General features: G+C 37.9%; 1 protein-coding gene across 3 annotated transcripts in view; it reads right to left on the bottom strand.

Moving 5' to 3' along the window:
• C3G (C3G guanyl-nucleotide exchange factor) overlaps window positions 1-13081 on the bottom strand; it is a 410407-nt gene that overhangs the window by 191390 nt on the left and 205936 nt on the right. For all 3 annotated transcript variants that reach the window (XM_090368667.1, XM_090368668.1, XM_090368669.1), the window contains exon 7: window positions 4297-4987. In XM_090368667.1, coding sequence (XP_090224793.1) covers window positions 4297-4987 — 691 coding nt within the window. The remainder of the gene's footprint in view (window positions 1-4296; window positions 4988-13081) is intronic.

Consider the following 13081-nt stretch of genomic DNA (forward strand, 5'->3'; position numbering starts at 1 on the left):
AATATTGCTTCTTCTGCATCTAAAAAACTTGGTTTTCTCTTTCGCTCTCGGCGTTACTTTTCTTCCAAACAGCTGCTCACTCTGTATAAATCGCAAATCCGCCCTGCCGTGGAATATTGTTCCCACATCTGGGGTGGTGCCCCCAAAACCTCTCTCAGGCTTCTTGATTCCATTCAGAAGAGGGCAGTTAGGTTAATTAATGATTCATCTCTAACAGAGTCTCTCCACTCGCTTTCTCACAGACGCACTGTTTCTGCTGCATGCCTCTTCTACAGATACTTCCATGGGCACTGTTCTTCTGAATTGGCTTCTATAATTCCTGCTCTCTCTCTTTCAAAACAGTCCGAACACGTGCCGCCACTAGTCAACATCCATTTACTGTCCAACTTCAAACTCACAGAACCAACTTTTCATCTTCTTCGTTTATTCATTCAACTGCCGTTTTCTGGAACATCCTTCCTCATACGTATTTCCTGAAAATTACAATCTACAGAAGTTCAAGTCCAATGTCAACAAATATCTTCTTTCATCTTCTTAACCTCAAACCCAAGCACGGTACTAAGTACTATAGGTTCTAATACCTCTCGTGTTTGGGGTTCACATAAAAAAAAAAAAAAAAATTATTTCTTATTTTCATTTTGATGCCTTATGCTTGCATTTCACTATGTACTGTCTATGTACATAGTCATATTATGAGGGTACATATAATATATACATAGACAAAATTTTAGACTAGTTTTTCTTATATATCTCATACTTTGGAACTGAACCCCTTTATTACTATGGGAGCCATAACTCAGTATTTGCGGCATTTCTCAGGAACGAAACCCTCACGAATAAAGGGGTTTTACTGTACCTTTAAACAATAAAATTTGTTTCACTACAAAGTGTTACTGACAGATTAGCACCCATAACAGGAATCCACTACAACTGCTGGATACAACTGCTATATATCTAGTATACCATACCCTTACAAAAAGCTGCACCAATTTATTACATGATACAGGAAATTAAATACAGTGGATTCCGGGCCATTATTTGGACCACCGGTTAATTGGGGCAGCCGTTTATTTGGGGCAAATCTTAAAAAACAGAACCCAATCGAGAAAATAGCCAGGGTTTACTTCGCTTAATTGGGACAACATGCCTTTTAATCGCGGCAGGAGACTGCAGCACTGAAGATTACCCTATGATTGTCTCCGACCGTACCACGTAGTTCAGTCAGATTTCTGGAGGTCACAACCATAAAAAAATAATTAGCAGTCACTCCTTAATTGGGCTTTTCTGTTAGTGAAAACTATCATAAACTGATAGTAAACTTGATCTTATTGAATTTGCGATAATACCAACAGCTGGAATTCTGTGGGTTATTATGGTGAAATGTGTTTAAACTTCCATGGAATCTTCAATCATATAAAAAAAAAAATAATTTTCAGAATCTTCTCTTCATTCCTATTTTTAAAGCTTCATAACTAGTTACTCCATTCTCACTTGTGCGTATCGTGTTACTTGCAATTTGTGTGTGTCATGTTTTTTCTTATTGATTGCTTATCTTTTTACTGTTTTAAATTTTAATCCCCACCCACAAATGTAGAGTGAACAGAAATGTCAACTAGTTAGTATGTACACATTACAGTACGTATTAATTATTCCGATTATCACGTATATTCTTCCGAATTTCATGTATCATTTAATTTTTTAATTGGTAAGGTAATAAAGGGTAAATCTGTGCTTAATATATCTTTACTTTTATAGCCTGTGGATAATATTCCTCCATTTTTTGCTAATTAGAATCACTGTTTAATAGAATTAAAATTCAATTCACAAACGTGATCACAATGACAGGCGCTTACTACACATCGTATAGCGAACGGTACTTTATTATGGTGAGTCCATCGTAACGTGATTTGATCGTACAGTGAACCAATTGTAAAGTGGGGGTCCATTGTATTTTTAACTATTTATGTGAAACTTCGGATAATTGGGGCAACCACTTAATCGGGCCAAAATGCACTAGTCCCGATGTGTCCCAAATAACCCGAATCGACTGTACTATAAAATTATCACTCTGCCTGTGCAAATAATTTACCAAAGTTGGATGAAGCATAATTGAATTTACCAATCATTAGAAAATATTTTTTTTAGTTCCATGGCATAGTTGCCATGGAACTAAGATATTTTAGGCCTTGTGAAAGTGAATAACTAAGTATCAATCTTGAAAACCAAAAAAAAAAAAAAAAAAAGTGTGAATCCAACAGTTTTGTCTAAGCATAGTAAATATCACATAAATAATGTTCTTTTTCCTTATTTTTTTCAAATTTTAAGAAATGGGCTGGTACAATCATATCACTAATAGCAAAATATTGCAAAGTTAAAAGTTAGGTACTCACAATTCTAACTGTTTTCATAATAACAGCAAAGAAGAAATAAGCAGGGAACAGGTGCAGACATAGAAGATTGGATACACTTTATATAGTTATACGAAATAAAAACTGAAATTTGCATGGTATTTAATCAATCGATAAATGGTAATTTAATAGTGCCAGAAAATGCAAAACACTAGAAACACATTATATGAGGAGGGTGAAAAGTTTTTAGCCCAATACTGATTGTAAAGGTTTTCATGAAATCCAATATTGACAATCTATGCTGTGGCTTCTTGTGTGTTCACAGAAAAATTTCAGGCTTGTAACTATATTTTCCTCCTTTACAGAGGGCATGAATGAAGATGGCAACTGTTGAGAGAATCATGCACCATGCATTCACTAAGTACCTTCATTTGAAGGGAATGTTGCCAAAAGAAATTCATGAAGACATGCAACACAAATTAAAGGAATTTTTTCCTTCATACACCATGGTCAAAAACTGGATTACAGAATTTAAGGATAGACAAAACAGTGTGGATGATGCACCCACAGTGAGAGGCCTGTTACTCTGTTAACACCTACAAAGATGGATACCATTCGTGACCTGAACGTACAAGACCACAGAATAACATTGAAGCACATTGAGAAAATTTTCAACATCTCCCATGAGCAAACACAATATTGCAGTGAATGTTTTAAGAATGAAGGTTTCTGCAAGGTGGGTCCCTAAAGCACTCATTGCAGATCAGAAGCAGGAACGAGTGATGTGTGGTCATGAGATTGTACAACATTTGAACATAATGAAGCTCAGTTTGGGGGGATGGTATGTAACTATGGACAAAACATGGGTTTGTCCATAGGACAAAACATATAATTATGGACAAAACAAGGAGGCATCCCTCTCCTAAAAGGTTTTGTGTGCAGAAGGAGTGATGGTGATTGATCTTCTGGAATGAGATGACACTATCAATGCTGAGTATTATTCTAACCTACTGAGATGTTTCTGAGAGGAATTGAAGCTCAAGAGGCGTGGTAAATTGGCCAAAGGAGTCATCTTATATCAAGACAATGCTTCAATGTACACAGTTTGTGACTCAATCAATACTCATTGACTATAGGTTCAAACCATTACAGCATCTGCCCTACTCATCGGATTTGGCTCCATTGGACTATTTTCTATTTCAAAATCTCAAAAACAACTTAAAAGGACAGAAATTCAATAGTGATAATACTGTAACTAATGCAGTCAACAAATGGTTTAAGTCAAAATCTGAATTTTATTTGAGCAGGTTATGAAAGCTAGTGGATTGTGCCAGAAAGTGTATTGACTCGAGGGGGGACTATATTGAAAAATAAATGGGTTTCACAACTTTCTGGAATTTCTTCTGTGAGAGGCTACAAACTTTTCAACCTCCCATCGTATGATAAAATTCTTGCCACAGTACCCAAGCAGAATAATAAAAACTGATTTTAATAGTAAAAATGAAATACAACAAACAGATCCAGAAAAATATAAATTAAAAGTGATAAATCTGTTGAGAGAATGGTATAACATAGTTTTCCATAATGAATTAATTAAAAATGAATACCACTAATTAAACCACATAGAACCACTTAATTATTGGAAACATTTCTAGATTCCTTACTGTATCTTATCATCAAGCGTTATTCTTATTTTTTTACCATTAAAACCTCCATATTCATTTTTTAAAATTCAAACACCTATAGCTCTATAACCATTCAGAATCAGACACAAATTTATATAAATTTTTTCATTGTTTTTTGGTGCTTTCAGCACCAAAAAACAATGAAAAAATTGAGGCACATTATCATTTATAAAATATGACCCATATTTTATAAACACCATGTATATAAATACATAGTTTATTAATTTAATAAACTAAAAATAAATTTAAAAAAGCACACCAACCTCTGTATCTAGCACCAAGAGCTGAGGCACATTATCATATTGTGATGGAGTACGTATCCTTGTATTGCGTTGTTTGGCAGGAAGAGCAGGAGGTGCACTCTTAACATCAAATGTTCCTAAAAGCTTTCCAAAATCATCTGAGCTATTTCCCATCTGATTCAATTTGTGCAGTAGTTGATCTACACTGTCAGTTAACTTAGAGGACTGAAATGTTGGGGAAGTTGAGGTCGTAACTTTTGAACTGAATGATGTAATTTCATAGTTACATATATGCGAAGACGTTGTAGTAAGAAATCCATATTCACATTGAGAGTCTAACTGTTGATTAGATTGATGAAAACAGTTTTGTGACTTTGTAACTGATAACAGATCATCAACTGAATGATTTAAGTTTGAATCCACGCTACTGGCAGAAGATTTACTAAGTGGTGTTGAGCTTTCTGGAGACTGACTAAGTGGGCTTGTCCAATCTAATAAAAAGGAACGATTAAGCCCTGTTCCCAAAAATCCCGAGTCTGTGACACTTGAGGTAGAAGGGACTACTGTGCTAGAATAAGTAGCTGATGTAACACTTCCATTTGAAATGGCACTAGTACTGATAGAAGACGAAGTATAAATACCTCTCTTCTTAGGTGGTAAGGGAGGAGCAGGATCTACTAAAGAGCCACTGCTGTATGATTGTGTACAGGAACTATAAATGAAAAATACGCTTTTAGTACATTAAAGTTTCAGCTCTACAACCTATTTATTTTTAAATTATACTAAAAGAAATTTAACTCATTAATTATAATGAGCATATCTTATTATCATTAATCATAATAGTAACTAGGGGGCTTTGCCCCAGCTCGCTTTGCTCGCCAACCCCCATGCACACTTTTCTAGAGGGTGCCTCCGTAGTCAGGTGGGCAGGAGCAGCAGTGTTTAGCACACGCTTCTTGATTAGACCGGGGTTCGAGTCCGTGCCCATCAAATACGGAGGATGTGGAAAGGTCAGAGAATGACAACCGCATATCCCCGGAGCAATATGGCCTTAGTTGCTAATGCTCCTAAAGACCAAATAACAAACAAACACTTTTCTACATAAAATGTAGAGGTATGATGGAGTAAGTCAATCTTTTCAACGTAAAAGACACTGATATCGATTAGATATCGATCAGTGCTGAAATACACTGATTGATATCTAATCAGGAAATGACCTATGTAATTATTTACCTGAGCATTTGTAGTGACGTAATTGCCCCGCCTACTTGTAAGACATAACCAGTATCCCTCTTCTCTCATTGGCTAACCTGCCATGTAGCAGTCTCAAGGTCAAATAAATATCACTATGTAATTATTTACCTGCGTTTAAATAGGTCACTAAGGAAAAGGCCTTTTGCTTCAGGTTCCATAATGCATGAGGAATATGTTGCATTCGTTAACTAAAATATTTACAAACCATACAAATATTTAAAATATTTATAAATATACAAACTATATTGGATCCATTCATCGCTAACATTAAAATGGAACATCAAATGATGCCTGGCATGGTTATGTATTAGGGAAGCACGTACACGAGGTTGGTAAATGTTATGGAGGCAGTTATGGCTCGAATAAGTGACGTAATTGCCCTTCTCCCATTAGCTCGAATAAATATCACTAGGAGGAAAACATTTTTAATGTATAGAGAGATAAGATGTTAAAACTAAATACTATGCAACAATTTTTTTTTTGCACATTTTCATTCATTTTAATTTGATTTATTTTAAAATTTTGGATTTATTTTATTGGTTTCATAAAGTAATGATGTAATTGTTAAAGCAGATAACACCACTGTACCATGTACCACTTTGGCAAAACATTCAATCACCCTTATTTGTTTAAAGGAAGCAATAATGTCTTCATTTATTAGAGGTTCCTCTGTTGCGACTTTGCTATCCACATTTGCATAGTCTTCAATTTGTGATACATAAACGGCTATGCTAAAACGCTACAACCACATTAACAAACGAATACCATGATGATTTTTAGTCTCAGTTTCTTTTTCATCAACCTCCATGAAATGTGTCCTTCATCAAATCAGCCTGCAGGGAAATTTGATGACAATTATGATACGACTACCCAGGATTTTTTGGGGGAAGAGGGGGGGGGGGGTTAGCAGCCTGAGGATGAGAGCTGCTGCTTTGACTTAGTTTCTGTTAATTTCAGTGAAGAAACTACCACAACTATACCTGCAGAATCAGGGATGACCCAGCTGGTTGATTTGGAATGGAATTTTGAATTGCATGGGTGGGGGGGGCAATTATGATTTCATAGGAGGTGAGGAACCTCATTTTGCAGTCTCACTACTGAACAATTTCAAGGAATCATTCCCACTGTGTAAACAGTTTTGATAATTAAGTTTTCATTTCTACAAGAATTCTACTTTAGCCACAATAGTGAAAGAAAGTCATCAACTTCTGCAAAATAAAATAAAAAAAATAACTAAAAAATATAAAATATATAAAAGTAAATAACAAAAATCACTACTGTAAAAAAAAAAAATAATAATAAAATATAAAGAATTCTATAAAATTTAAAATAAACAATCTATGTTTCCCCTCCTAAAAAATAGCTTACCACAAAATGCATGTTCCTTAACCTTTAATGCAGATAGTGCAGCGACTGCAGGCTCATAACTAAGCCTGTTAAACAATTTTATCTATCCACAACATCGAGGAAAATATTAGCATTAGTAGAGGCATATGATGCAAGAAAGCAAGCTTTTTACAGCATCAGCCAAAAAAAAAAAAAAAAACACCTTCCCTCTTCACCCATCCATTTGCTCCAAATATTTGTTCACTTCTTCCTTGAATTTATTTAAGATATCAACTTCCACAACGACAGGTGGAAGTTTGTTCCAGCAATCAACTACCTGCTGGCTAAAGGCAAATTTCTGCACTTTTTTTTTTTTTTTTTTGGTAGTTGTTGGCGCATAGGCTTCTGTGGCCATAATGGACCACCCAAGGTTTTTGCAGTACTCTGATCCAAACCCGAGGTGGGAATTGAACCCACGACCTTTGGGTTGCCAGGCAGGCACTTTACCCACCCGGCTAGCCCGGTCGGCTCCTGAAGGCAAATTTCTGCACATCTACTCGACAACTGTCTTTCAGTTTATGCCACCCTCAGGTTTGCAATCTAAGCACGAGGAAGAATCCCATCAGCATTGAACCTGCTCAATCCAATCAAGGCCTTATACACCTCAATCAGATCATCTCACAGGTGCCTAGTCTCCAGACGTCGCAATTTGCAGAACTTAAGTCTTTCTTTGTAAGAGCACCCCTTTGTTCCCTTACAAGCCTTGTTGCCCTTCTCTGTATTCGTTCTAGAAACTCTACATCGTTCTTAAAATGAGGCTTCCAGACATGTACAGAGTACTTAAGATGTGACCTGACCATTACCTTATACAAGGGAATAATCACCTCCTTATCCCTGCTGGCAAAAATTCCTGTATATAATTGACAAGACCCTATGATCTACTCTGGGAGCTTGGCTGCACTGCACAGAAAACTTGATATCTGACTGCACAATTATCCCCAGGTCTCTTTCACTCTCCACTAGTCTGAGTGTAAACCACCCAGTTGGTACATTTCTCTGGGTTTACTGTTATCCATATGTAGTACTTTGCATTTGTCAATGTTAAACTTCAGTTGCTACCTTTCAGCCTATCTGCTCAACTTTTCTAGATCCTGTTGTAGTAGCATACAGTAAGTTTGTTTGTTACTTAGGAACTTTAGCAACTAACGCCATATTGCTCCGGAATATGCGGTGGTCATTCCCTGACCTTTCCACATCCTCCGTATTTGGTGGTGACAGGCTCGAACCCCGGTCTAATCAAGAAGCATGTGCTACGCACTTCTGCTCCTTCCCACTTGGCTACGGAGGCGCCTTAGTAGCAAACTGTCATTAACAAGCCTGCCAACCTTCGTATCATCTGCAAACTTGGACATTAAGCCTGATATACCTTCATCAATATCACTGATAAATATACAAAACAACAATGGGCCCAACACCAAAGCCTGGGCACACCGCTAATAACATTAGTCCACGAAGAGCAGTGTCTATTGATTAACACACTGTGTTCACCCACTGAACCATCCTTTTATCCAACGTAGCAACTTGCCCTTAATGCCATACTGCTCCAATTTGTACATTAGTTTTCCATGTGCAACAGTATCAAAAGCTTTCCTGAAATTCAAGTATATGATATCAAAGTTATTTTTGCATCCATTTCCTTTGTGACCACATCATAGTATCCAATAAAATTGTTCAGACAAGACTTCCCCTTAACAAACTCATGCTGAGTCTGAATTATTACTGCACTCTTGTATAGATGATTCTACAATACTTCTTCAACTAGCGACTCCATTATTTTTTCTGGAACAGAAGTCAAACTAACAGGTCTGTAATTACTCATGTCACCCATTGATCTCCCTTTGTGAATTGGAGATACATTTGCACATCTCCAGTCCATGGGGACCTCTGAGTCTAAGGAATGCTCTCATTATTATGGCTAAGGGTTTGCTTATTTCCTTTGTGGCCTCCTTTATTATAAATGGAAAGATCCCATCCATCCCAGTAGCCTTTCTTATGTTTAACTTTAACAATTTCTCCTCCACTTTGATCTCAGTTATTAAAAAATCATTTAACTCCCTGTTACAGTTTGATACACATCTGGCTTTCTACTCCTTGAATAACTCCTCATGTTTGAATGTAGATGCAAAATACTCATTTGGTTTTGCAGCTATCTGAGAATGATCATCTACAATCAACCCATTAATAACAAGTGTACCAATCTGATTCATCCCTTTCCTTTTAGAGTTTATATAAGTAAAGAAGTCTTTGCTATTTTTCTTTGAATCCCATGCTAAAGATTTCTCGTAATCTGCCTTCGCCCTCCTAACCTCCTTTGTGACTTGATTACAGACTAGCTTATATCTGCCATAGGCTTCTGTGTTGCCTGATAATTTATATGCATCTTATGAATTTTTCTTCTCTGCCATGAGCCGCATTAATTCATCTGATATCCATTTAGGCCTAAACCATGAAATCATTTAGGCCTAAACCATGAACCATGAACAGTTCTTAGTTGGAACAAAAAGCCTACTTCCTTGAATGCTTCCCATTTAGAATTTGCTGTTGGTAATATCAGTTGGTCCCACAGTATAGAATTTTAAAAATCTCTGAAACCACTGTAGCCACCTTTATGAAAGCAAAATCCCTTCCTCTACACCTGATGGTAGTTACTTCTTTAAGTAAATCCCACATCAGTACACTGTGATCACTACCAAATAGTGGTTCCTTTATCTGTAAATTCTTAATGCATGAATAATCACTGCTGATAATCAGGTCAAGAGCGTTAGTCCCTCTGGTTGCTTCTCTAACATGCTGCTGTAGAAAACAATCATCTAATAAATCCACAAAAGCCTTGCTAGTGTGCGAATGACCAAACCACAAGTTTCAGTCAATATCTGGGATGTTAAAATCCCCTATTATAAGACACTGATTTACTGGTCCACTCTATTTCTCTGTATAATTGTTCACTGTACTCATCAGAGTCATTAGGTCTATAACAAACTCCTACCATCAATTTTGCTTTCCCAGTGCTTATGTCACACCAAACTGACTCAACACTGCACTGTCCATCTGTGTCAACTGGATGCACTTCGTTAGATTTTAGTTGTTTCTTAACTGACAGTATAACCCCTCCTGACTTCCTATCCTGTCTCTTCTTTCTGTACACATTGTACTCCCCAAATTCCATTTCTGCACTGCTTATATCTGTGTGACATCATGTCTCTGATGTCCCAACAATATCTGCCTTTGATGTCTTGACCAGCACTTCAAATTCATCAAATTTATTTACTATCTAGCATTGGTGTACACGCAAGTATACATGCAGCTGTTCTTACTCTTTGTTGCTCTAACACAGCCCATGTACAAAGGGTACTAGGAAAGTTTTGCAATACAGCTTTGTTTATTTAATTTTTTCAAAGTAATTTCCTCTACATTCAATACACCTCTCCATCCTCCGAAACCAATCTTTAAACCAGTTCTGCCAGTTTCACTAGGGAGTAAAGCACACTCGTTGTCCCAAGCCCGTAGAAGGTCCTCATCACTGGAAAACCGCCTCCCTTTTAGCTTCATTTTCACATGCGGGAACAGTGCAAAGTCGCAGGGAGCAAGGTCTGGACTGTAGGGAGGATGCTCAAGAAGTTTCAGTCCTGTCGTGGTCAAATATTCGGTGCAGGCTTTGGCGCGGTGAGCTGGAGCATTTTCGTGATGGAGGTACCAGGTGTCCATTCTTGACTTTGGCCGCAGGTTCTTCATAGATCCAATGACTTTAGGCAGGCATTGTTCAGTATACCACTTAGCTGTGACTGTCTTCTGCGTGTCCAAAACGACACGTTCCACAATTCCACTCGATTTGAAAAATACAGCTATCATTTTCTTCTTTACAGATCGGGATTTTCTGACAATTACGGGTGTGTCGTCATCATCAAAGACCCAAACTTTGTTTTGAGCCTTGGTCGGCAGATCGTAATAGTACAGCCAAGTCTCATCACCTGTCACGATGTTGTTCACATACCGAGATTGTCCCTTATCAAACTTTTTTAACATCTTCCGGCACCAAGTCACACGTCGTGTCATCTGCTCTTCAGTCAGTTGATGCGGCACCCAGAGAGAACAAAGTTTCTTCACGTGCAAATGATCTTGCAGAATCGAACGAATTGCTGGTGCATTTAGGCCCAAAGTATCCTCTATCTGTTGGTAGGTCACTCGCCTGTTTTCGTCAAGCATTTTCCTCACAGCAGTAACGTTTTCCTCCGTAACTGACGTTCGTGGCCTTCCCGGCCTCTCCGAATCCTCCAGAGTGAAATTTCCCCTTTGGAATTCTCTACACCACCTGAATATCGTTGTACGATGTGGACAATCATCATCTAGTGCAAGAGTCGTTTCTTCTAAGCACTGGTCTATGGTTAAACCACGCACGAAATTATACCGCAAAACTGTCCTTATCTCATTTCATGACCACGATGCCATCGCAAGCACTTTACACTCTCACTACTAATGAATAACTGAGCCCATCGACTTGGCGCGGCGGCTACTATGCACGTATGAACATGTCTTAACATGCAGCAACAAGCAGCTTCCTGTGATTCATTGTTGCGTCATATTGCAAAACTTTCCTAGTACCCTTTGTATTTACTTGTGTGATGCTTCCAGCAGTTCCTGAAATCCCCAGCAACTTGCTTTCCAGACTGCTGCTCATTCCAATAGAAGCTGTGCAAGATTCACTTCCACGTCTACCTGTTAGTCTGTGAATCCCCCCCCCCAGTTTTCCGACTCATCTGACATTACCTCAATATTGCAAGAATATTTGCTGATGCAAATATTCTTGCACCATTTCTATTTAAGTGTAACCCATCCCTGTAGAAGCAATCTGTTTTGTTAACAAGCACAGACCATGCTGAAAAAAATTCTACCCCATGAGCCTTGCACGATCTCCCCAGGGCTGAATTTATTGTCAAGGCTCTCATCATATACTCCCTCCTCTCGTGTCTGGGGAGGATTGCAGACACTTTAAATTTTAACCCTAACGTGTGACTTTTTTTCAACAATGACCTGTACTTGTTAAGTAAATCCACAATCTCCTATACTTAATGTCATTAGTGCCAACATGTACAACAATATCACCTTTTGAATGTGTCCTGATATGTTTATTGCATGCAGGACAGTGCCCCACATTGCTATTCTCTTACTATATGAAGATATATGAATTTAGAATTTCCTAGAATTTTTAATTATAGGCCATGGATCTATTAAATGGCTACTGAAATCAACAAATTTAATCCATCTTTTTTTTTTCCCTGTGGGGGCTATCTAAAAGATAACATATATTGCTGTACACTTCTAGGACTGTAGACATACTAAAATCAATAATTACTGAAGTTTCTCAAAAATTAATGCAGCCACATATAACCAAAGCTTGCCAAAATATGTCAACAAAACTGTTATGCGTAGAGGCCACCATTTTGAATATTAATCATATCAACTAAACTAGCATTAGCATTAGTAGAGGCATTTGATGCAAGAAAGCAAGCTTATGCAGCATCAGCCAAAAAAAAAAAAAAAACCCCACTTCCACTTCACCCCTCTGTTCGTTCAAAATACCTGTCCAGCTGAGCCTTAAACTTATTTAGGCTATCAACCTCCACCACAAGGGATGGAAGTCTGTTCCACCAACCAACCACCCGCTGGCTAAAGGCAAATTTCCGCACGTCTATCCTACATCTGTCTTTCCTCAATTTGAATTTATGCCCTTTCAGGTGATTTTTCTGAGCTAGAGGAAGAATCCCATCAGCATTGAGCATGCTTAAACCAGTCAAGGCTTTATACACCTCTATCAGATCACCTCGCTGGTGCCTAGTCTCCAGACACTGTAATTTGCAAAACTTAAGCCTTTCTTCGTAAGAGCACCCCTTTGTTCCATTCACTAATCTTGTTGCCCTTCTCTGTACTTGTTCCAGCAGCTCTACATCCTTCTTGAAATGCGGCCTCCACACCTGTATACAGTACTCTAGGTGTGGCCAGACCATTGCCTTATACAATGGAATAATCACCTCCTTATCCCTGCTGGAAAAATTCCTGTATATCATTGACAATACTCCATGAGCTACTCTTGCAGCCCATCTGCACTGCTCAGAGAACTTCATATCTGCCTGCACAACCACCCCCAAGTCCCTTTCATTCTCTACCACTG

This window comes from Mastigoproctus giganteus, chromosome 2, assembly GCF_048544385.1.
Source record: "Mastigoproctus giganteus isolate SK-2022 chromosome 2, ASM4854438v1, whole genome shotgun sequence".
NCBI lineage: Eukaryota > Metazoa > Arthropoda > Arachnida > Uropygi > Thelyphonidae > Mastigoproctus > Mastigoproctus giganteus.